Genomic DNA, 21,640 nt, shown 5'->3' with positions numbered 1-21,640 from the left:
GTGGTGCATCATGGCTCCCTGGCAGGGCATGGCAGAGGAAGCTGCTCACCTCATAGCAGCTGTAAAGCAAAGATCCAGAAGGGAGCTAGGGTTCAATATTCCCCCAACAGCTGCTGTAGACCTGACTCCTTTTGTTTAGATTTTAATGTCTCACCACCTCCCAACAGTGCCATGGATTGGGGGCCAAGCCTTTAACAAATAGGCCCAGATAGTTCAGATCCAAAGTATGTATCTGTAATAAATTAGGTCAGAAAAATTTTAATCTGACTCTCAAAGGAGAATACTTATAAGAAAGGTCTTGTAAACTACAGCTCTAAGATTAAAATAGGTAGCCATTTTTTACGTCTACAGACATTTACTACCCATGATTTAAATGGGTCATTGAAACGGCACTTACTGGATCATTAACAAAGGATTGTTCCTATTTAATAGAGAACAGGTCCAGGTAAATTAAGTAACAAACTGGAAATCCAAATGAAAGCTGTCCAGTACTTCATGAAGTCCTATTTGGGTAATTATTTATTTGGGAATGGCTTAGTTAGGGTTTCTATTGATGCAATGAAATACCATGACCAAAAAGCTATTTGGGGAGAAAAAAATTTAATTTGGCTTAAACTTCCACATCACTGTTCATCACCAAAGGAAGTCAGGGCAGGAATCTGGAGGCAGGAACCGATGTAGAGGCCATGGAGGATGTTGCTTATTGGCTTGCTTTCCGTGGCTTGCTCAGCCTGCTTTCTTATAGAACCCGGGAACACCTGCCCATGGATGGCACTACCCACCATGGGCCGGGCACTCCCCCAAGAATCACTAATTCAGAAATGCCTTACAGCTGGATCTTATGGCGGCATTTTCTCAGTTGAGGCTGCTGCTTCTCTGATGACTCTAACTTGTGTCAAGTTGACATAAAACTAGCCAGTAGAGGAGCCAAAGGTCTCCAGAAGAGAATATTAACAAGTAGAAAGTATCCTACTAAAGATTTTTTTCTTTCAAAAAAAAAGGGGGGGGAGGGGGTTTTGCCGGGCTGTGGTGGCACACACCTTTAGTCCCAGCACTCGGGAGGCAGAGCCAGGTGGATCTCTGTGAGTTCGAGGCCAGCCTGGTCTACAGAGTAAGACTTAGGACAGGCACCAAAACTACACAGAGAAACCCTGTCTAGAAAAAAAATGGGGCTCCTACACATCTTTGAAATGTTGGTTTGGCAGAAATAGGCTATTTTTTTAGGCTCCAATTCTGTGTTTCTTAGAGTAAATAGAAAAATGTGGACTTACATGAATTAGTAGCTTGAGAAATTATATTTTAGTAACTTTAATTAAGCATTTATATTCTAATTTTATGAATCAAATTATCTTTGACTCTAACTCAAGTTGTTCTTTAACCACTGATGAGACTCTAGTCCCAGAAAAAATGATGTGACTTGTCCAAAGTCAATAGTTAAAGCAGACTCTGGGACAGAGCCTAGACTAGACTACTACATCACTTCACCTCCCTAAATACTGGTCATGTGATACTTTCAGTGACTGGAAACTCTAGTCTAGCACGTAATCTAGTTTGTCTGATTGTATAGGTGGTATGATACCAAGGAATTATTAGGATGTAGAACTTTGGTATCAAAGCGACAAACACTTAAAAGCCATTACTTTTGAGAGATACTAACACAATGCTTCCGTGCAAATACATATATAGAGCTTTGCTATTCTCAAAATATTTCCACATAAATCATCTGACTTAACCTTTACAATAGCAGGAAAATGTAAGGTCAATAGGACAGGCACCATCTTTTGTTATAAAGAAAAGAGAAGTTTGGGTGTTGATTATCTTGCTCATAGATGAACAAATCTGCTGGTTAAGCTAAGGGATGGATGTGCTCTGTATTCTGATATCAAGATTCGTGGCCTTTTGAGTTGGGACCAATGAAAAGGCCTAAAAACAGATACTAGTCATTTATTTATTTATTTATTTTTACTCGGGACTTTATATAGTCTGCTGTAGAATTTCCTCTTGCCACAACAACAGGGTATTTGGAATGTGCCACTGAAAGCCTTTAAGGGGCTCCTGGCACGACAACCCTTACAACCAACCCTCCACTCCAGGTGCCATACTTCTTCGGCCATTTCCCTTAGAGGCAGAAATTTAGAAATTAGACAGCTCAGCCTGGTAACTGTAGTTCCAGAACAGGAGTTCAGAAAACTCCAGTTGTTCAAAGACAGGACCTGTCACTCGGCAACCACTCCTGTTGGAGACAGCCACTCAGCCTCTCTTCACCCAGTGGTTTCAGTGTGGGCACCAGGACTGACTTGTCTTATTCTAGTGCTTAGTTCGAAAGGACCATGCTTCTAAACCAGCAAAACTACATCTGCATACAACAAAACCGTATTTGCATGCATCCGGCAGAAAAGCACATTCACGAGACGGGCTGTGAAAATGACCTGTCGATTCTGTGCTTACCAATGTGCGGAGATGAGGAATTCTGACTCAGTCTGTCTGTCCTGAGGCCTGGGTATTGGTCATTTCAGAAGCTTTCCAGTGGATTTAAGCCAGAGTTGGGATTTAAAAACCAGCAAGTGAATATTTTTGAAAGAAGATCACTCAGTGAACTAGTTTTTGGGTGACCTCCAATATAAAGGTTTTTGAGAAATTGAATAAAATGACAAAATGAATTATCTTTATTTCATTTTTTAATGAAGAATGATGTCCCCCTTTCATAGCAAACTAATTAATGTAGTGTAGTTTGTTCCTTTAACAAATATTTTCCTTTTTTTTTTTTTTTTTTTTTTTGGAAACATCACATTGTGTTAGACTCCATACAAAATAAATAAAATCAAGTAGAAACAATTGATCCCATCCTTTGTGGATCTAAGAAACAACCAGATGGAAATGAATTCTTTTTAGTGATAAGAGGGAAATTGGACATAATTATCACACAAATCAAAACAAGTAATGGGGAAATCCGGGAATCAGAAGAGCTTTCTCAGAGGAGGTATGCTGTAGGGACTGCTGGAGAGACAGAAAATGCTGGAAGAAAAGCTTGGCATGTATGCTGCTGGGACGCTCAGCCAGGGAAAGCACTTGCTGCCAAGTCCAGTGCCCCGAGTTTGATGGCTGGACCCTCCCTTGGGGAAGGAAGGAAGCAGCAGCTCTTGCAGGCTGCCCTCTGACCTCCACAAGCATGTGGTGGCATGCACTTTAGAATGTGTGATGCCCAGCCTCAATAATCTTTTCGGTGTTCAGAGCCTATACCACTAGCCATTGGCAAACATACAGATAATTGATCTACATTGGCTAGATACAATAAGTTTTCATATTTAGCACAGGAAATGGGCCCTGCCCTTCAGGAGTTTTTATTTATCCAAGTTCTGGAATGTTTGTCAGCTCTATTTGCAGCTTATTGACTTGGAATCCCATTCACATTCCTCTTGGGAATCCAGCCCTTTGGGTGGCAGTGCAGAACTGTGGACATATATCCTCGCCTAGGGGATGGAAACACCTAGTCTTCAGTCCCAACTCACTGTGAGTTTCAAAAGCCTATGGTTTGTCAAATATCTTGAAACCCTTCTCAAAACCAACAGAGAAAAAAAACAAAAAACAAAAAACCTTTCATGGATGTTCACTCTGTTTGGGGTGTTAAGGGCACATCACTTGCACTCCTGGGATGTTAATTTTCTCAGCGGCAATGAACTTACTTTGTGAGATGTCATAGGGTTAAAAGCAGATGGTTGTCAGTGTGGCCAGCATATGGGATTTGGCATGGAGTGGCCATGCCCAGTGTTAGCTGGACTGAAATGAGGGCAGGGGGAGTCGGCGTCCTAAAATAACATTCTGAATCTTCAGGATTAAGGTAGTTTCTCCTGGGTTATTGTTTTACTTTTGTTTTCTTTTTCTGCTACTGCTGTTGTTACTCCTTTTTAAAGATTTATTTTTAATTATGTGTGTTTGTATGCATAGGTACACATTATATATGTGCACATGTAAATGCAGGTGCCCAAGGATCCCAGGAGAGTGTCAGGTCCACCCGAGCTAAGTTACAGGTGGTTGTGAACTGCCTGCTGCTGCTGCTGCTGGGACAGGCCACACTGCCTGACCAACTGTCCTGCTGCATTTGTTAGCGAAAGGAAACTCCAAAGTGATGCATGATTTGTATGGCGCTAAAGTGACTCTGTGTGTGTGTGTGTGTGTGTGTGTGTGTGTGTGTGTGTGTGTGTGTGTGTAAATAAAGAATCTAAAGCACTCTTTCAGCACCTCCTCAAACCAATGCCTTTGCAATTAAGTGTATTGAAGTTCACATGTCAGAGGAAATATATTCTCACAACCCTTCCTCCCAGCACCTCCTTTTGCAGTAAAGCATTAATTTACTTACCAACATTTGATTAAACTCTTAAGGTTCAACCCTAGGAGGAGGCGGCACTGGACAAAGGATTATTGTCATTCATCATCAACACATTTAAGTCTTCCCCTCCAGTTGCCTATGAAGGATTAGCATTTCTCTGAAAGGAGCAGGATGGAATAAATTGCATCCCTGGCCAAAGAGCTGGCAGCTCCTTTCAGCTGGGGGCACATACCGGGAGCTTTTCCCATATTAGTCAGCTTTAGCTCAACTTTTGGGCAGGGCCTACATCTGAATTTCATGGGTTTCAGGATCAGTCAAAATAGAACTGTAGGGTTGCGGAGGTCAGAGGCCACCTCTGTCAAAGGGTAGTGACCTTAACAGCAAGAGGTAGCCAAGCCCTCTCCTACTTCCCCCACACCCCAATGACTTCATTCTAGAGAATGCTTGGCTCTGCGCTCCTCCTTCCCTGTGGTGCTTTTTTCCCCCCAACCTGGTAATAAAAATCCCCTTGAGACCTGATTTAAAAAAAAAAAAAAAGGAAAAGAAAAGAAAAAACATTACTATTGATTTCCTTTGTTCCTGTTTCTTCATAGAATAACCAAATCTTGGTCCTTGATCATGTATTGGCCATGCATTCCTTGGAAAATGACAGAGGAAAAGCTGTCATTCTTGTACAGTGTGTGGAATGCCACCTTGGGTGGAGGCGAAGATCTGGAGCCTTGCTTAGGAACTGCCTTGGTTTAATGAGCACAGTTTCCCAGAACTTCTGAGCGTCTCTTGGACACCAGTAGGTTGTATTACTCCGGTCAAGCTTGATTTAAAAGCTGCAAAGCTGCTTAGGGAGGAACAGGGTAGGGTAGTATGGGGACAAAGGGAGGAAGGAAGAAGGCCGTGTGCTGTCATAGAAAGCTCAGATGGACCTGGCGGGTGGGTGTTCAAATCCCAGTTCTGTTCTTTAAGCTGTGTGCCCTTGAACAAGGGTGTAAACTGAAATGAGTAACCGCTGACCAGGCAGGGAGTTGATTAGGTGTAAATGTGGTGTCTTTAATGTGCCTGGTACCTGGCAGACCCCAAGTGATAGCCTAGGTAGGTTTCAGAGCTCTCATAGACCACTGAGTGTGAGCTAAGAGTGAGGCAGAAGCCTCCCCTAACGATTGTCTTGCCTTGACTGCATCTCAGCCCCTAAGACACCATCTATTCCTGCCCTTTTAGAGGTTAGTCTTGTGCCAGGACCTTATGGACACCGACCTTCAAAGGGGCACAGGTTGGCAGTTTCTTGAGAACGAACTTATTTCAAACTTTCCTCCGACTTTTCTATTATACTGTTATAAATACCGTACATCGGCCCGGCAGCTGTTTCTGAAGCTGATTTCTCTCACCCCTGCTGTCATGGTCAGACCTGATTCTTTTTCATAAAGGATCTCAAAGAACTGGTGTTAGCTCTTGAAGCGTTTCTAATGAGAAAGGGAGGCAGAGGATGGGGAGTCCTGGTTCTCGCCCACCACCTCTCATCACCCACACTCCTAGCAACAGCTCTTAATTCCGTGGCCCACGTCTTCTGCCCCACCTACAGCAGCAGCAGCAAAATGTGTGTGTGTGTTGGGGGCGGGTCTGAGGTTCAGGAAGAGAGTGGGACAAGAGCCCAGGAAGGAGGCTGGTAGAGCACAGAAGGCCCTGACTTCCCAGGAAGAAGCGGAGTCCCCGAGGACAGCGTCCAGGCTGGCTGAGCCTGAGAGGTGGCCAAGGAACCAAAGCTGTGAAGTTTCAGGTTAGGAGAGTAGCGCAAAGTGGCAGGGACTGGTGTGGATGGAGGGCTGTCCACAGCACGGAGAGGGGAAGGGTTGGCTGCTGAGGACACAGAACAGTGTAGGCTGCAGAGAAGGGCCAATCGTTCATAGTCAATGGCTCTCCTCTCTGGATACCCTGGAACCCTGTAGGAAAAACAGACAAACAACCAAACAAAAACAGAACTTCAGGTGTAGTAGGTCCCTGAATCTTGGAGCTTCAAGGTGGAAAGGTCATGTTTCTCAACCTTAAATACATATGAGAGCTTTAAAATGCTGGTGCCTAGGCTACAGTACCACATGGACTGTTGGCTCTAAGTCACATCCCTTCTAGAATAGGAATGTCCCTGCTATAGCTCGTCCTTGGTGGGACCAGGATTCGGCCTCATTCACCACTGCTTCACTTTAATAAGAATAAACGAATAAAAATATCCGTCACTTGTGTTTTTAAGCTTCTGGCGATTTACATATTCGAGGCATTTGTTCCAGTCTCATTTCAAAATCTTTATTCTCACTTCAGAGAGCCTTCCTCCTAGGCTCCTGGAGACCCATGGCGACTCTTCCTTTCTCCATCTGCCTAGAATAGCATCTTTATGTCATGCCCTTTCCCCAGGTTTAATATTTTAAAGTTTTGCCATATATCAGAGAGAGAAACAGAGTCCCAAAGCTCCCTGTACATCTCCAGCTTGAGGGCAGACATTTTGATGGATCTCAAGGCAGATGGATCAAAGCCAGTTCTGAATGGAGGGAAAATTGCAAAAGACTCCTGGTGGGGGAAGGCGGGTAACAGGGTTGGTAACAGTGGTGGGGTTTTTGGAGGTAATAGGCAAGTGTACCAGCTGAGCTTGCAGGGACGGACCTCAGTCTGAGTGTTGGCACCAGCTGGAGATGCCTCCCTGAATCATACAATCTAATTTGCCTGTCCCTCTTCTTACCCAAATCTGCTAGCCTTGGTCTTTGAGCATACACACCATGATCTGAAATCTCAGTGCCAGTTAACTTGCCTGCTTCAGGTCCAAAATATGGAAGTAATACATCCAAGGTCAAATGACAAGGAGCCACTGGCTACCCTAATGATTTGGGCCTTTAACCCCATGGTTAAACATTCCTGATTTGCATGGATTGCCTTCTCTGAGAGGCCACATGTCCCCTTTCTGTCTAGATCTGGGATAACTCGAGCCCTGGCAAAGGACACAGCAGGACAAAAGCTGAGGACGCCATGGACCTGCAGCGTGGGTGACGTCCTGGCTAATGTTCATGACTTCAGCCAGCCTCATGCTGTCAGAGGCCCTTTCAAGAAAATGTCCTATTGCCAGGACTCTCTGCTTTTCTTGACAAGTGACTGGACCCACTCCCAGCTGCCAGCCTGGCCCATCCCCGCTCTGCCGACTGGAGAGGAACCACCAGAAAGAGAAGATACCTTGAGTCTGGCCCCCAGCCGCTGTTGCCTTTCCTGGTTAGAACCTTTCCATGACTTAAGGTGAAGGCTTTAGCATGTTTGGGAACACAGATCGTGCCCTTAGCTCCTGGGGAGGATGCCCTGTGCCCGATGGCACTCATCTTAAGCTGCTTTCTTTGTTAGTATCACTCATTCCTGGTTATGCTGTGAGGACCATGCACTTACTTGGAAAGTCATGGAACTGCTTGCTTCTCTCTCTCTCACCTCAGGTTCTCGTCAAAGCTGACAAGTTTTCACCTAGAGCCCTTGCAGCTCATGAACTAGTGGCTGTTGTTTGTAAGTGGGTGCTGCTTAACCTGTTACCTGGTTAGAGAATTTGACAATGACTGTGGTTTGTTGTTGTTTGGGTTTTTTGTTTTGTTGTGTTTTGTTTTTGTGCTCATTAAGTCAAAGTTCAGACATACCACACCTTTGTTTATACAGCACTCACTTTCAAGTCTGAGAGACCAATAGGGCCCGGCATCCTGAGGTTTATTCTTAACAGTGGCTAAATTCAAATTTTCATTCATCCTCTCTCTTGCTTTCATCATATAAAGCTAATAGATTGTGAACAAAAGGTCAAACTAATTTACCGTGAGAGAATGAGATCCAGCGTCTGTGTTCTTTTTTTTAGAATAAGGGGAGGCTATGTGTAACATCAATAATTTCCATCTTAAAATCATCTTTCAGGTACAAACATGTTATGTAACAGCACAAGGGCTTGGCTTTAAAATAAAGCTTTCAAGATGCAAATGAAGTTGTCACCTCCTCATACCTCAGGGTTAACACAGTCTCTCCTGCACAGGCTTCCAGAAGTTCACGGCTCGGACTCTCTCAGCTCCTGCATCCTTAACATTCGGGCAAAATGAAACCACTTCTTTTGTACCCTACGCCCCTTCCTTCGTCACAGAATCAAAACGCCGTGCTGGAGAAGAATTTCATTCTTGTTAAGTATTCAGGGACGTTACTGCTCTGTTTATTCTCATTTAAAGCAAGGCACCTGAATATCTTTACACCCAATGATCACCGAAGCATGACGAATTTAGTGCCAGGGGAATGCTTAATGCTGCTGCTGCTGAAGAAGATGCTCCCTGCAAGAGCTGCAAGGCAAACGTAGGACAGATCCCAGTTTGTAGAGCAGATCTACAAACCTTCAATGGGCTATAGGTACTACACTCCCTCGGTCATTTGTCAGGACGAGATGTGTGGGCCTACCTGAACTGTATGATTATTTTATGACAAGTTGAAAGGGAACTGAATAAACAAAACCACACAGTCATACAAGGCTTTTGTTGTTTGTTCAGTTGCTTTAATTAATTAATTAATTAATTAATTTATTTATTTTTAAGACCAGACCTAGGCTGGCTTTGAACTCACTATTCTCTACCCTCGGCTTTCCCACCACACCCAGCAAGACCTGGAACTCGCTTTGGAGGCCAGGCTGGCCTCGAACTCACAGAGATCCACCTGCATCTGCCTCCCGAGTGCTGGGATTAAAGGCGTGCACCACCACCGCCCAGCTTTAGTTTTGCTCTGCTTACTCATGCCCCAAGAATTTACGAATGTTATTTATATTGTGGACACACCCCTGGCACATCAATGCAAATGAAAAACAAACGGAAGCTGGTCACTTCAATACTTTTTATTTGAGTGTGAAACCATTCATATCTTGCACAACTGTACAGATAGTGAAACTATTTCCATTTTAGCTGTAGACATGATTATCACACTGGGTGGTGTGATCAAACATTTTATTTACAGAACATTTGCTAAAACATCCGATGTCATATTTCCATTTATTTCTTACCCATAGGGTAATAGGTCCACCATAATTGCTTGGTGCATCTTATAATACAGAAAGAAAACCTATGTTAATCTCTAACAAACCTCACAAATAGCTACAAATCTGACAAAAAAAATACCTACGAAAAAATTTTCCCAAAGTACAATACACTTTTATTTCCACACATACACAGTATAGTATAGACTCAAAGGCACAGCTTTGATTTTTTTTTTTTCTAGCAAAGTGTCGGAAAGTATTCTAGTCTTATGAAGGAACCACGACAGCTGTTTTCATACTTGGCGCTTGCTAAGTGAAAGTTTGATCCATCCAGCTTCACAAAGCAACACAGCAAAGAATGATGCTTAGTGCCATAAATCCACATTTCCCACAGAACTTAAGAAACCCCTCTCCTGCCTTTTGCTGATGCTAGCCATTGTGCAAATGTAGGACAAATCCTTGAACGTAGAAGAACTGGTCCCTACAGACATCAATCAACTAAAGGCAAATGCAACAGGCCTCTTCGGTCCTCAGAACAGTGCTTACATTCCAAAACAATGCAGGTGCTATGCAGGTATGAGTGGAACAGGTTGCTTAGCATTTTCAGGAACTTCCATTTGGCCCTAGGGCTCCAGGAAGTAGTGATGACACCACCAGGAAGTAGGAGGTGGAGAACATGGCTGAGGGCTGCTAACTGGACCGTGAGATGACACTCGTGGCAAGGCAAATGCTCTTGGTAAATTATGTGCCCATCCAAGAGCACAAACCAGAGTCTGGCTCCAGTATCCATCCTTCAAGACTAAAGAGCTTTGTCAACAGGAAAGTAAGTACCCTTCAGGGAGTGGTTGCCATGCAAGGTCATGGAACAGAGGGGAAAGGCACAGATTGCCTGCCCACAATAGTGCTCTATAGAAGCAGTCAGGTCTGGCTTGGCTACAGGAACCCAATCCCAGTGACTTTTAGTAAGTCCTGTTTCTGAACTAAAGTCTATTCATCCCATGTTGAACATCCTCTTGTTCATTAGGAAAATGGATGCTTAGGGACAGCCCGCGAGTTACGATGTATAGAGATAAAGTCTTCTGGAGGGTGGGTATTGGGTTTATTATTATTATTAATTATTAATATTAAATATGGATTCCTATGAAAGCAGTCACTTAGCCCATCCAGTGGAGGCCTCTCCGTTGATGTAAGCAAAGCCAGGAAAGTGTTGCATGTGCTCGTACTCAGAATTCCTGCGCGTGGTCAAGGGTGTGTACATGTCACTAGAGTTTCCATACCTCGTGGAATGCACGGACGGGCTTGTGTAGCATGTGTTGGCTGTTGGCACCTCTGGCCAGCGGGGAGTGACTGGGGTAGGATGCAGCCTGGGAGTACTGCTCATCAAACAAGGTTCCATCCTGGAAGTGGGGCTATTAAAAGGGTACTTGTGGAGGAGAAAGAAAGTCCACAAAATTAAGGTTAGCTTGAAGTTGCCTGCACCCAAAAGCAAACTTATTTAAGCTAAAAAAAAAAAATGCAAGATACTTATTCACAGGAGTTGATGGAAAGGAATCAGGGAGCTTCTGTCCAACTTTGGTCCAAGGAAGCAATGAGTGGGAGAGTCACAGAAGTTCTCATGACTAGAGGCTGGCTGGTGTTCTGCTTACACAGAATGACTATCTGTGAGCTCAGAGTCTGCAACATTCTGAGCAGTCAAATTCAAAGAGAGAACTATTCCCAGCTGGGAATACTAGGTGTTGGTGATGCTGGTGATGGTAGTGGTGGTGGCACTGGTGGTGGTGGATGGTGGATGGAGGTGGTGGTGGATGGTGGATGGAGGTGGTGGTGAATGGTGGATGGAGGTGCTGCTGGTGGTGGTAGTGGTACTGGTGGTGGTGGAGGTGGTAGTGGATGGTGGATGGAGGTACTGCTGGTGGTGGTGGTGGTACTGGTGGTGGTGGAGGTGGTAGTGGATGGTGGATGGAGGTACTGCTGGTGGTGGTAGTGGTACTGGTGGTGGTGGAGGTGGTAGTGGATGGTGGAGATGTTGCTGGTGGTGGTGGGAGTGGTAGGGTGGTGGTGCTGGGGGTGCTAGTGGTGGTGGTTGGGTTGGTGGGGGTGGAGATTGTGCTGGTGGTGGTGGTGGATGCTGGTGCTGGGTGTGCCTTTGTGTATACACACTAGCAAGTATGTCCAGTTAAGTGTGATTGCTGGATGGATGTGAGTTTTATCGTTACCCATGGAGATGTGGTAAGTCCTATTCCATCAATCCAAGAGAACAGCACTACCAGGTAAAACACAAGACATTAAAAATAGCATTTTACAGCCGAATTCAGTCATGAACCACATCCCTGAGCAGGCTTTGGAAGAGAAAGCAAAGCCAACAGCTTCAAAGGTTATTATTAGTGCCTGTCATTTAAAGAACATCTCTCTGTTAGGTTCACATTCCTGGAGTCCTGGAAGATATGCAAGGAGGAAATGGTAAATGACTGGGCTCTGTGTGAATGCAGAGGACAGAGTCAAGAGACGGGGAGGACAGAGTCAAGAGACAGGGAGGACGGAGTCAAGAGACAGGGAGGACAGAGTCAAGAGACAGGGAGGACAGAGTCAAGAGACAGGGAGGACAGAGTCAAGAGATGGGGAGGACGGAGTAGAGAGACGGGGAGGACAGAGTCAAGAGACGGGGAGGACGGAGTCAAGAGACGGGGAGAACGGAGTAGAGAGACGGGGAGGACAGAGTCAAGAGACGGGGAGGACGGAGTAGAGAGATGGGGAGGACAGAGTCAAGAGACGGGGAGGACGGAGTAGAGAGACGGGGAGGACAGAGTCAAGAGACGGGGAGGACGGAGTAGAGAGACGGGGACGCAGCAGGAAAGGGGACTCTGGGGCGAGTCAGGCCCAGGAGCAGGTGTTGGCGGAGACAAGTGGCGGGAAGACTCTAGAGAGAGTCAGGAGTGAGAGGGTCCTCCTTTTACATTCTTCCCTGTCAGAAGGAACGCTATGGAAACAAGGCCTCTTTCGAGCGATGGCGATGGCGATGGCGAGGGAGGGGTGGGAGGAGCTGAGGCTCCCTTTGGAGTTCATGTTTCCAGGCCGTCAGCACAAAGATGTCCTCGCTGTGCTTATGGCCAACAAGGACAGGAGCCAGTGAACAAGAGTGACAAGGGCACCATGGAGGAGAGGGTGTGTGGATCCTTCTGCCCCCCATCTGTCTACCCTGACAGTTGGAGAGTGGAGCCCCGGGGATTAGGTGGGAGGTGCCTCCTGAGGGAGACAGACAGGCTGAAGCCTAGACAGCAGAAGCTGCAGACAACAATGGCTGTCCCCCGAGTCTAGATGGGCAAGGGAGCCCCTCTGCCTCTCGGAGCTGCGTCCCAGGGGAAGCAGGCGACAGAGAGGAGCTTGGCATGTGTGAAGAGAGCTGGTTACTCAGGGCCCGAGAAGAGGGGTCTCAGGTGGAGGGCTGAGAGTTTCCCTCAGGTAGGACCTCGTGCTTACACAGCAAAGGGCAGCCGCTGCACAAGAAAAGAACAGTTAAGAGAGAGGGTGTAGGAGGTGTCTGGGAACTCCAGGGAGAAGGACCAAGTGCTGTTGCCAAGGAGACTGCAGACAGCATGCCAAGGTTTTCATAATCCCAAATCAGATCTCCAACACTGGCACAGACCCATGTGCCGTGCAGAATGAGGCCCCAGGACACTGGGTGGAGTCATGGTGGGCCCTCAGGCCTGTGAATGGAGATTCTCAGAAAAAAGAATTAAGATCCCAGCCGCACTCGAAAGATAATATGAAGAAATATCAGTGATGCTCTCCTAAGTGAAACAGCTGGGCACATGTCATCCTGGCCCCTCTTTGGGACGGTGCTGGCACAGAGGTCTCCCTTTTCATCTAGAGGTACACTGAGCTGGTCCTCCCTCAGGCCCTTCCCAGACTACTCTTCCCCCAGTGCCTGTCACACCCGCCCCTTTCCCCACTTTTTAGCTCTCAGCTCAAACATCAACTCCTTGGAGTGACTTTTCTGGACATCCGATCTCAAGAAACCAAATGCCCCACCACCTCTACCCTGCCTGGCAGCGGTTTCTCCACTGGCTTACATTCAGAGGCTCCCTGTGGGGCTTTGTTTTGTTCATAGTGTGTCCCCCAAATTTGGTACAGTGCTTGGCACCTAACAGGTGCCAGTCATTTTTGGTAAATGTACACTGGAACATTCCCAGCAGAGAGGACCTTCAGGGTCATGAAATCTAGACTCACACTGTAGAAGTGGGAAAAGTTGGAGCCGAGCCGGGTGTCACAGAGCATGACAAAAACCCAGAACGGGGTGGCACAATTTCCCCATATCAATCTGACTGACCTAGACTTGGCTTACCTACCACTCCCAGACCCCTTTCCTCCCTCATCTTTCTTCATCAAGACCTCTCCTCCTCCACGGAGCTAGGCCTTGGAATGCTGACCCAGGCCACTGGAAGCCTGCTGGCCTCTCTGGCCTTGGCTTGGGTAGGTAAAATGTCACAGTGTGGACTTGGAACTCTTCCCACCAAACTCAAGAGAGTGTAGTTGTTGTGCCTCATCAAGGACCCTCAGCACAGCTGTGCCCAGAGGTTGTGTCATAGAATCAAAAGAGCAATTGCCTGGAAATGGCTCAAAATATCTGCAGTGTGACAATACAATTCTGTTACCAGCGTGGAAAAGTCTGTCCCATTAGGTCAGCTAATTGCAAATGAGTCAGTGACTTGCTTACCCCTGGTGTAAGAGACCATTGAAAGGCAAGACAGTGGAAGTGCCTTGGCCGAGTGATGAATGTGAGCAATGAAGACTTCTCTGTCATCTGCTGGAGTGGCAGAGGCTGTACCACAGCAGCATCCATCTCACCTCTCACACTTCACATCTGGCTCCATGCAAGGCCTCTAAGCATGCTGGGTACAAACTCTGGGTACCGAGAGCTCAGGCCAGAATAAAGGGGCTTTTGTTGAGAGCCTATGACAGGAAGTTACCAGTTTCTGGATCAAATCACAAGCTGTTGCTGCTGATTTTTAAAGATAAGATAAATCACTAGTTACCATTTCTTGAAAGGAGTGAGTGCATGAGGGGTGTTATTGACTCTCTCTCTCTCTCTCTCTCTCTCTCTCTCTCTCTCTCTCTCTCTGTGTGTGTGTGTGTGTGTGTGTGTGTGTGTGTGTGTAAAGTAGTTGGCAAGAGGCTATGGTATAAGTCCATCTTGGTAGTGACTGACTCTTGGCCTCTTTGGAACTGTATTAGGAAGTCTATTTTGGGAAGCGACTCCCTACTCCAGGGGCGGACTTTCCTGCTCATGGAAAGGGAAGAGTGAGTCCTTTATCCCTGCCTCTCACCACATGGCCTGCTGCTTGGGCAGGGGGTGAAAGGTGGCTGAGTCAGGAGTGCAAACTGTTTTCCTGTGAAAGGCGGCTCTCACTGCACCCAGGGCCTGCCAGGGGCTGTCCCGGGCAGCTTTCCTCGCGGCCTCTTCTGAAGTAGGATGTGGCTCCCCAAACTCTTTGTCAGACTGTCCACATCTGCTGAGCTCTTAGGGTCAAGATTAATCAAATGAATTGGTGTGAAGCCACTTAGAAACCATGTTGTAAGTTTTCAAAATGTGTTAACCATTACCAATGTTCTTCATTTTTGAAGGGCATAGGATTGTGGTTTATTAGTGAGCCAAAGAGCCTCAGTGGCTGACTGGAATGTCCCAATGCTGATTTTACAGTACTCAAACAAGGCTAATTCATTTCACTGACATCCTGGGAGTACATCCTGGGCAATCACTAAGGACCAAGCTCTGTGCTGGGTCCTGGGAGTGTGAGTGGGATGAGAAGAAGAACCTCTGCAGAACCAGTGCCGTGCAGAGAACAGATATTGTGTAATTACATAAAATAGAAGACTATTATAACTGGATGGCAAAGGGGAATATGATAAATGCAAATAGTATTAACTGCGAGCCAGATCTTATTTTCATCTTTATTAATTACTGACCATGGCTACTATACCCTGTGAAATGGGTATTATAACTTATCTCCATTTTCCTGATGAATAAATTGAAGCTCAGAACTAATCAGGCAGATCTGGGATTTGAGCCCAGGGAAACTAGCTCTTTACTTAAAGACTTTGCAACACTATGGTTGATTGGTATGTGAGTGTGCACATATACATCGGTGGCACATGTCTGCATGTGTGTACATGTGCACGTGGAGATCAGAGAACAACCTCAGGTGGTTTCCTTTAGTGCTGTCTACCATTCTTTTTTCTTTGAGACAGGGTCTCTCACTGGCCTTGCACTTGCCAAGTAGGCTGACTGGCCAGTGGGTCCCAGCTGCTTCCCAGATCTGGGGCTATAAACACATTCTACTACATTAACATGGGTTCTAGAGGACAAACTCAAGCAAGTACCTTCCTGAGCTGTCTTCCTAGCCGTGTGTGTGTGTGTGTGTGTGTGTGTGTGTGTGTGTGTGTGTGTGTGTGTGTTCCTTTACTGTGGTCCAAGATGCTCCCAGGGTGGAGCACCCTTAGAAGATTGGTGGAGCACTGGCTGTGGGCTGGTTGGAGCCAGGCAGATGAAGACCGCATGGGTCATGTTGCCCTTGAGCCATTCCAATGAGAAGAAAGGAAACACTTTCCTGCCTCCTGGAGTGCATGCCTAGTCGTATGGATGCTGGGTGATCACATGACTTTTGAACTCTTGGGCCATGTTCACAATTATGGTTGCTGACAGGGTAAGGATTGCATGGTCAGGTACTGACTGAGGCTCAGAAATATCCCACCCACAAATTCAGCAGTTCTGAGACTCAAGCTGGACAGGAGGTTCACCTTTATATTGGCCATAAGCAAGCACACACTGTGAAAATGAGTTCTCTGACAAGCATACACACATCCATGTGATAAGCAGGTGAGTTCAGATTACTTTGATCACATAAGTGCTGGGATGCATGTGAATATCACAGTCCATGGATAGATGGGTCTTTCAACCTAACAGGTATTAACTCGCTGTCTTGACTTGTAGGTGTTCTTCTGCTGAGAACCATTTTTTTTTTTTTTGATTTTGGAACAGGGTTTCTCTGTGTAGCCCTGGCTGTTCTGAAACTCACTTTGTAGACTAGGCTGGCCTTGAACTTATAGAGAGCTGCCTACCTCTGCCTTCCAAGTGCTAGGATTCAAGGTGTACGCCACCCCACCAGTGCAAAGTACATTTCTTTAAAAACCATTGATTGTGAATTTTCTTGAGTTTAGACCTACCTCTTCCTCATCCCCACAAACCTTCTATAGTGAAGTGTGCTATCCATTCATGGGTGCTCCAGACTGCTGACCTCTGCTCTGGGAAGCCAGGACCTCTCAACCCTAATGGATTTCAGCCTTGCACATGCAACTTTCAATCAAAGACCTTGAATGTGCGTGTGTCTTCTCTCTCAGAACTTGACATTCAGTGAGAATCCTAGTGCCAGTCTCTAGGCTTTGCTGCCCCCAGCACAGTGGTTTTAAGCCCTGGCATGGGGCTGGGGCTGAGAGTTGGCGAATTTGCATGCAAGTCTGCTTTGCTGGATGGGGCTCATGGCCCTTCTGAGATTGCTGCTTCATTTTTTTTTCAATATTTTATTTTCATTTAACATGCATTGGTGTTTTGCCTGCATGTATGTCTGTGTGAGGGTGTCAGAAGCCCTAGAACTGGAGTAACAGACAGGTGTGAGCTGCCATGTGGGTGCTGGGAATTGAACCCAGGTCCCCCAGAAGAGCAATCAATGCTCTTACCCACTTAGCCATCTCTCCAGCCCCCTGCTGCTCCATCTTTAAGAACTGGAGAAAATGTAGTCTTCCTGAGGTTGTTATGGGAACGAATGCACCCATCTATTTCAAAGTGCCCAGAGGTGCAAATTGCTTAAATGTTAATGGAAAATGAAACAAAGGTGGCTTTGTCTTTGTACAGGACCTTCCCTAAGAGGAGGACATTTCAATGCTGACCTTGCCCAACAACTTGGACAGAGATATGATATAATTAACTTTTACCCACCCCACTTTACAGATGGAGACTAACTAAACCATGAACCATAAAGTGTGTGTGTGTGTGTGTGTGTGTGTGTGTGTGTGTGTGTGTGTCTATGGGGATGGCAGGGTGTCAAACACCCTTGTCTGAGAGCCACAAGGCAAGATGGTAGAGAGGCTGGTTGAGTCCTCATCTATATATACAGCGTTTCTCTGTTGACTGTAGCTTAGTTTTTGGCCATTTCTATTAAGACCAGCTATTGAGTGATAAAGGTCCCGGTTGGGTACTGTTGTGGCTTCCAAACGGACACTGCAGACCTATCTTTAATTGCCAGGGTCTCTGTGGGCTTTGAGGAGAACTTGGCTTCTTTTTATGGTGATGGTTTTAAAAATATCACCCCGCAAAAGGAGCTCCTGAAACTTCCTGGGGCAGGGGCATGAGGCAGTAGAGAAAGAAGGAAGATAACACCCAAAGTTGTGGTGTGGGGATGCCGTCTCTGGCTGGAGCACATGCTCACTAAAGCAGGATGCTTCTGCCTACTTCCCTACAGGACTTCTGGAAGCTGCAGCTCTGCCTGCACAAAGCAGGCTCCCAGCAACCACATGAGGAAGGAAGGAAGGAGGGAGGGAGGGAGGGAAGGAGGGAGGGAGGGAGGGAAGGAGGGAGGGGGGAGGGAGGGAGGGGGAGGGAGGGAGGGAGGGAGGGAGGGAAGGAGGGAGGGAGGGAGGGGGGAGGGAGGGAGGGAGGGGGGGAGGGAGGGAGGGAGGGGGGAGGGAGGGAGGGAGGGAGGGAGGGAGGGAACGAATGAGTGCCTAGACTGTGCTGAGTGTGATCCTGACAGAAACTCAATCATCGAGGGAATCGCCAGAGAAGCCCAGGCTCTGCTCCCAGCAGAGACTGTGCCTAAGGAGCTGGCATCTCTTACGCAGCTCCTTCTCTAATGAATGCCCTAGGTGATGACTTAGTGGAATCAACTTCTTGGCTTGTCTTGGGATTAAACTAGGCTTCCCCTTGGTACAGAGATGGAAATCAAAACAGATGCCTGTTTCCCCTGAGTGCCTTTGTATTGTGGATACATTCTCTTCAGCACCTCCCTTGGAGGCCAATCTGTATGCTGCAGGCTGATGCAATGTGGCCTCTGTAGAGCCTCCATCCGGCCCTTGCCCTCCTAGGCCCCTGCCCACACCAGCCCCACTTTGTGTCTATCCTATAGGGGTCCTGAGAGCTCTCTTTCTCTGACACGAAAACCACCTGTGGCTTCTCAACCTTCAGGGCAGACAAAGCCCACCGCAACCATTGGGTCTGCCTAGAGCTACTTCCCTCCACTCCAAAAGCGAGAGCCGCATCTGAGAAACAGTGCAAGGGGATGCTTATGAGCCAGAAAGCAGGCTCAGTTCCTGGATTCTGATGCCTGCACAAGTTTCTCTGTCTCATTTCCTCTTCCTCTAGGGTGATCCAGAGTGTGTGCCAAGTGCTCAGTACAGAGCCTGCCATACTGCAGCATCTGGAAGAAGTAAGCTGACCTTGATGGGTTCTGTGTGCCCTGTCCTGGGGATGGAGACTTCATCTCTGCCTTGGAGGAGCTTGGGGGCTCCTGCAGAGTTAGAAGTTGCTAGTTGACAGGATGTGGGAAGTGGGACTGAAAGAGAAAGCCCAGAGAGTGGCAGGAATTTGCTAAGGACCTGGAGGAAGGAAGGGGCTACTCTCAGGAGACCCACAGGGCCACAAGATGTTCAGACAGTCAGCAGAAACGATTCCCAGCTTGGGGAACAGTGCCTGCAGCCTGGGAAGCTGGTGTGTGGCATGCACACACCACACCTGTGCACAGCTGCTGCTGCTCTGCACGGGGAGAGAGGGTGGTACGGTGGCCAGGAAGGAACAAAACATTGAGAAGTGAGCTGAGGAAATGACTGCAATATGGCAGCAGACTCGGCGTTTTGTTTTTGTTTTTTCCAAAAGACCCCTCCAGCTGCAGACAGGGCAAGCTTTGGAGACAGAGAAGGCCTGCTGTTATCTGGGTTAGGCATGAAGGTCTTGAGCTAAGGCCGGACAGCTAGGATGCCAAAGACATTTTAGGATACAAAATTGAGGCTGGGTGTGGTATGTCTGTGTGAGGGTGTCAGAAGTCCTGGAACTGGAGTAACAGACAGGTGTGAGCTGCCATGTGGGTGCTGGGAATTGAACCCACATACTTTTAATCCCAGCACTCAAGAGGTAGAAGGAGGGGGATCTCCATGAGTTCAAGGTCATGGCCCAGACTACGTAGAGAGAGACCCTGTCTCAAACAAAACAAAACAACAAAAAACAAACAGAACTGAATGGGCTTGGTGATCAGTCCTGCTTGGGACAGCACACAGGAGGGTGTCTCAGATAACTAGAACACCCAACAGTGGTGATCTAGATGTTTCCTCAACTTCCCACCACCCCAGGCTGGCCGTCGAGGGATCAGTTTGCTAGGCTGTGGTGGGTGAGAGTAATCAAGAGAGGGTCCATTTCAGGATGCTTCTGGATAAGATTCTGTGAGGGCCAGGCTTGAACACACCTGGAAAACCAAGAGACCAGCTATCATGATGTAGAGATCCTGATGGATGCCATGAAGGTAGTGATGGGAAAGAAGACTGAGGCCCACTGTGAGGTGGGTGCCTAGAAAGGGCCAATGGAAACAGCTGGATCATGGCATCAGAGAGGTCAAAGAGAGTCAGAACTTAAGAGTTAAGTGACGTGGGTGCATAAGGGAAAGTGTGATCACAAGCACCCAAGGTAGGCCAGTCACCACTCAAGGGCAACGAGCTGCTGTCCTTGGGGACCTACGGGTGGCACACACGATGGACTTATTAACCAAGTGCCCTGGGCCAGCAGGACCTCCTCCCCGTGCTCACCTGTGCAGAGCTCCTGTGGTAAGGGGAGTAGTGGAGTGGTCCAGAGATGGCCGTGTCGTGAGGCAGGGCTGGATACTGGCTCTGCATTGGGTGAGGATGCTGGTTGCCATAGCTCCCGTAGTTATAGCTTCCCGTGTACCTAAAATGCAGCAAGCACAATGAATACTGTGAGTCACATCAGAGAACAGTCAGTTTGACACCTTGAAAAAATCAACCGCGTCTGTTTTTTCTTCTTGTCCCCCCCACCGCCCATTTCCCTCCTGCTTGATTCCTTCCACTCCCCGCTGCTGCACTGCTGTGCGAGTCTAAAGCCCAGGTTGATGCTGCCTTTCCCTCAGCGCTCTCGGCAAGCGTGCACTCAGGGCGTGGAACCCGGCTCTGATCAGAACATCACTCTGATGGGAGCCTCTCCTCAAGCCCATCGTACGTCCTGAAGTCAAGCAGGGAGAAAACATTTGCTTTGGACTCGTGTTTCTGCAATCCTTGGACTTTTTGCTGGGCAGTGGTGGTGAAGAACCCGAGGGAACTTCATGGTGAGAAAAAGCAGGTATCAGAGATCCTGGTTCAGAGCTAGGCTCTGCTACTGCCCAGCAATGTGATCTGTAGTTCATCTGCGAAGTGATGCACAAGGTTATACTGGGACCACTCATGTGAGGGCAATGCCACATGCACACAGGGTCACACATGCATACAGGCTACAGTTCTAAGAGTTCATTGTGATTATGCAGGGAAATGCCTCAGGGAATAATGCCTGCCACGTGGAGACCCCGGGGATCTGAACTGTGGGCACATACTGACCTACAGGCCTATGTATACCTTTAAGCCCTCTGTCTTCTGGACCACCTGTGTGGGAGTTGCCTGAGATGCCCCTGTACCCCAGCTGCTCTGGGGCTTCTATAGCCAGTCTGCAGGCCTGTGAGCAGCTGCAGGTGAGGCTCCCTGCACTGTGGGGTTCTTCTCAATGTCACGAGTGTGCTCAGTAAGCACAGCGTAGTGTAGTCGCTGGCTCCTGATGGAGAGAGCAGGCCAAGGACTGCTGAAGTTCAGGTAATCTTCTGAATGGATGTGCAGGCTGGGCATCACAGGGCCACCTCACCAGGTTTGCCCACAACATGGGCAAAATGAATGATCCAGATTACAGAGCACCCTTGGAAGCTGTGGGGGCTCCCTGAAGCTGGAGCATCACTGCAGTCCTCTAGAGACCTCCATACCACAGGTGGGGTACACAACCTCTAGAGTCTAAAGAGACAAGGACACACTGTGGGGCTTTATAAGGCTACAAGGTGAGCAGAAAGCTACATAGGGAGCTGCTGGGAAGGGGATGTGGGGGACAAACTCTAGCTTTGGGGTGAGACATGCTCAGTTGGGGCGCCACAATTTGCCAGCCACCTTGGGGAGCTACGGGACCATTCCCTCTTTCTTCCCTCCTCCTCACCTGCAATTGTGGAGGTCACACAAAACAGTTCTCC

General features: G+C 47.5%; 1 protein-coding gene across 4 annotated transcripts in view; it reads right to left on the bottom strand.

The window, feature by feature from the left end:
• Nucleotides 1-9,176: 9,176 nt before the first annotated feature.
• The window catches only part of Rfx4 (regulatory factor X4), a 150,134-nt gene continuing 137,670 nt past the window's right edge, over nucleotides 9,177-21,640 (bottom strand). For 2 of the 4 annotated variants that reach the window (XM_037196897.1, XM_028883629.2), the window contains exons 17-18: nucleotides 20,172-20,310; nucleotides 9,177-10,752 (exon numbers count right to left, since the gene is read on the bottom strand). In XM_037196897.1, the coding sequence (XP_037052792.1) occupies nucleotides 10,480-10,752; nucleotides 20,172-20,310 (412 nt within the window). In that variant the 3' untranslated portion in view covers nucleotides 9,177-10,479. The remainder of the gene's footprint in view (nucleotides 10,753-20,171; nucleotides 20,311-21,640) is intronic. The other 2 variants (XM_028883627.2, XM_028883630.2) reach the window with 1 other exon arrangement.

The sequence above is a fragment of the Peromyscus leucopus genome, chromosome 18, assembly GCF_004664715.2.
Source record: "Peromyscus leucopus breed LL Stock chromosome 18, UCI_PerLeu_2.1, whole genome shotgun sequence".
Lineage (NCBI taxonomy): Eukaryota > Metazoa > Chordata > Mammalia > Rodentia > Cricetidae > Peromyscus > Peromyscus leucopus.
The sequence above is the reverse complement of the archived record's forward strand: the minus strand, read 5'-3'. Positions and strand labels throughout refer to the sequence as shown.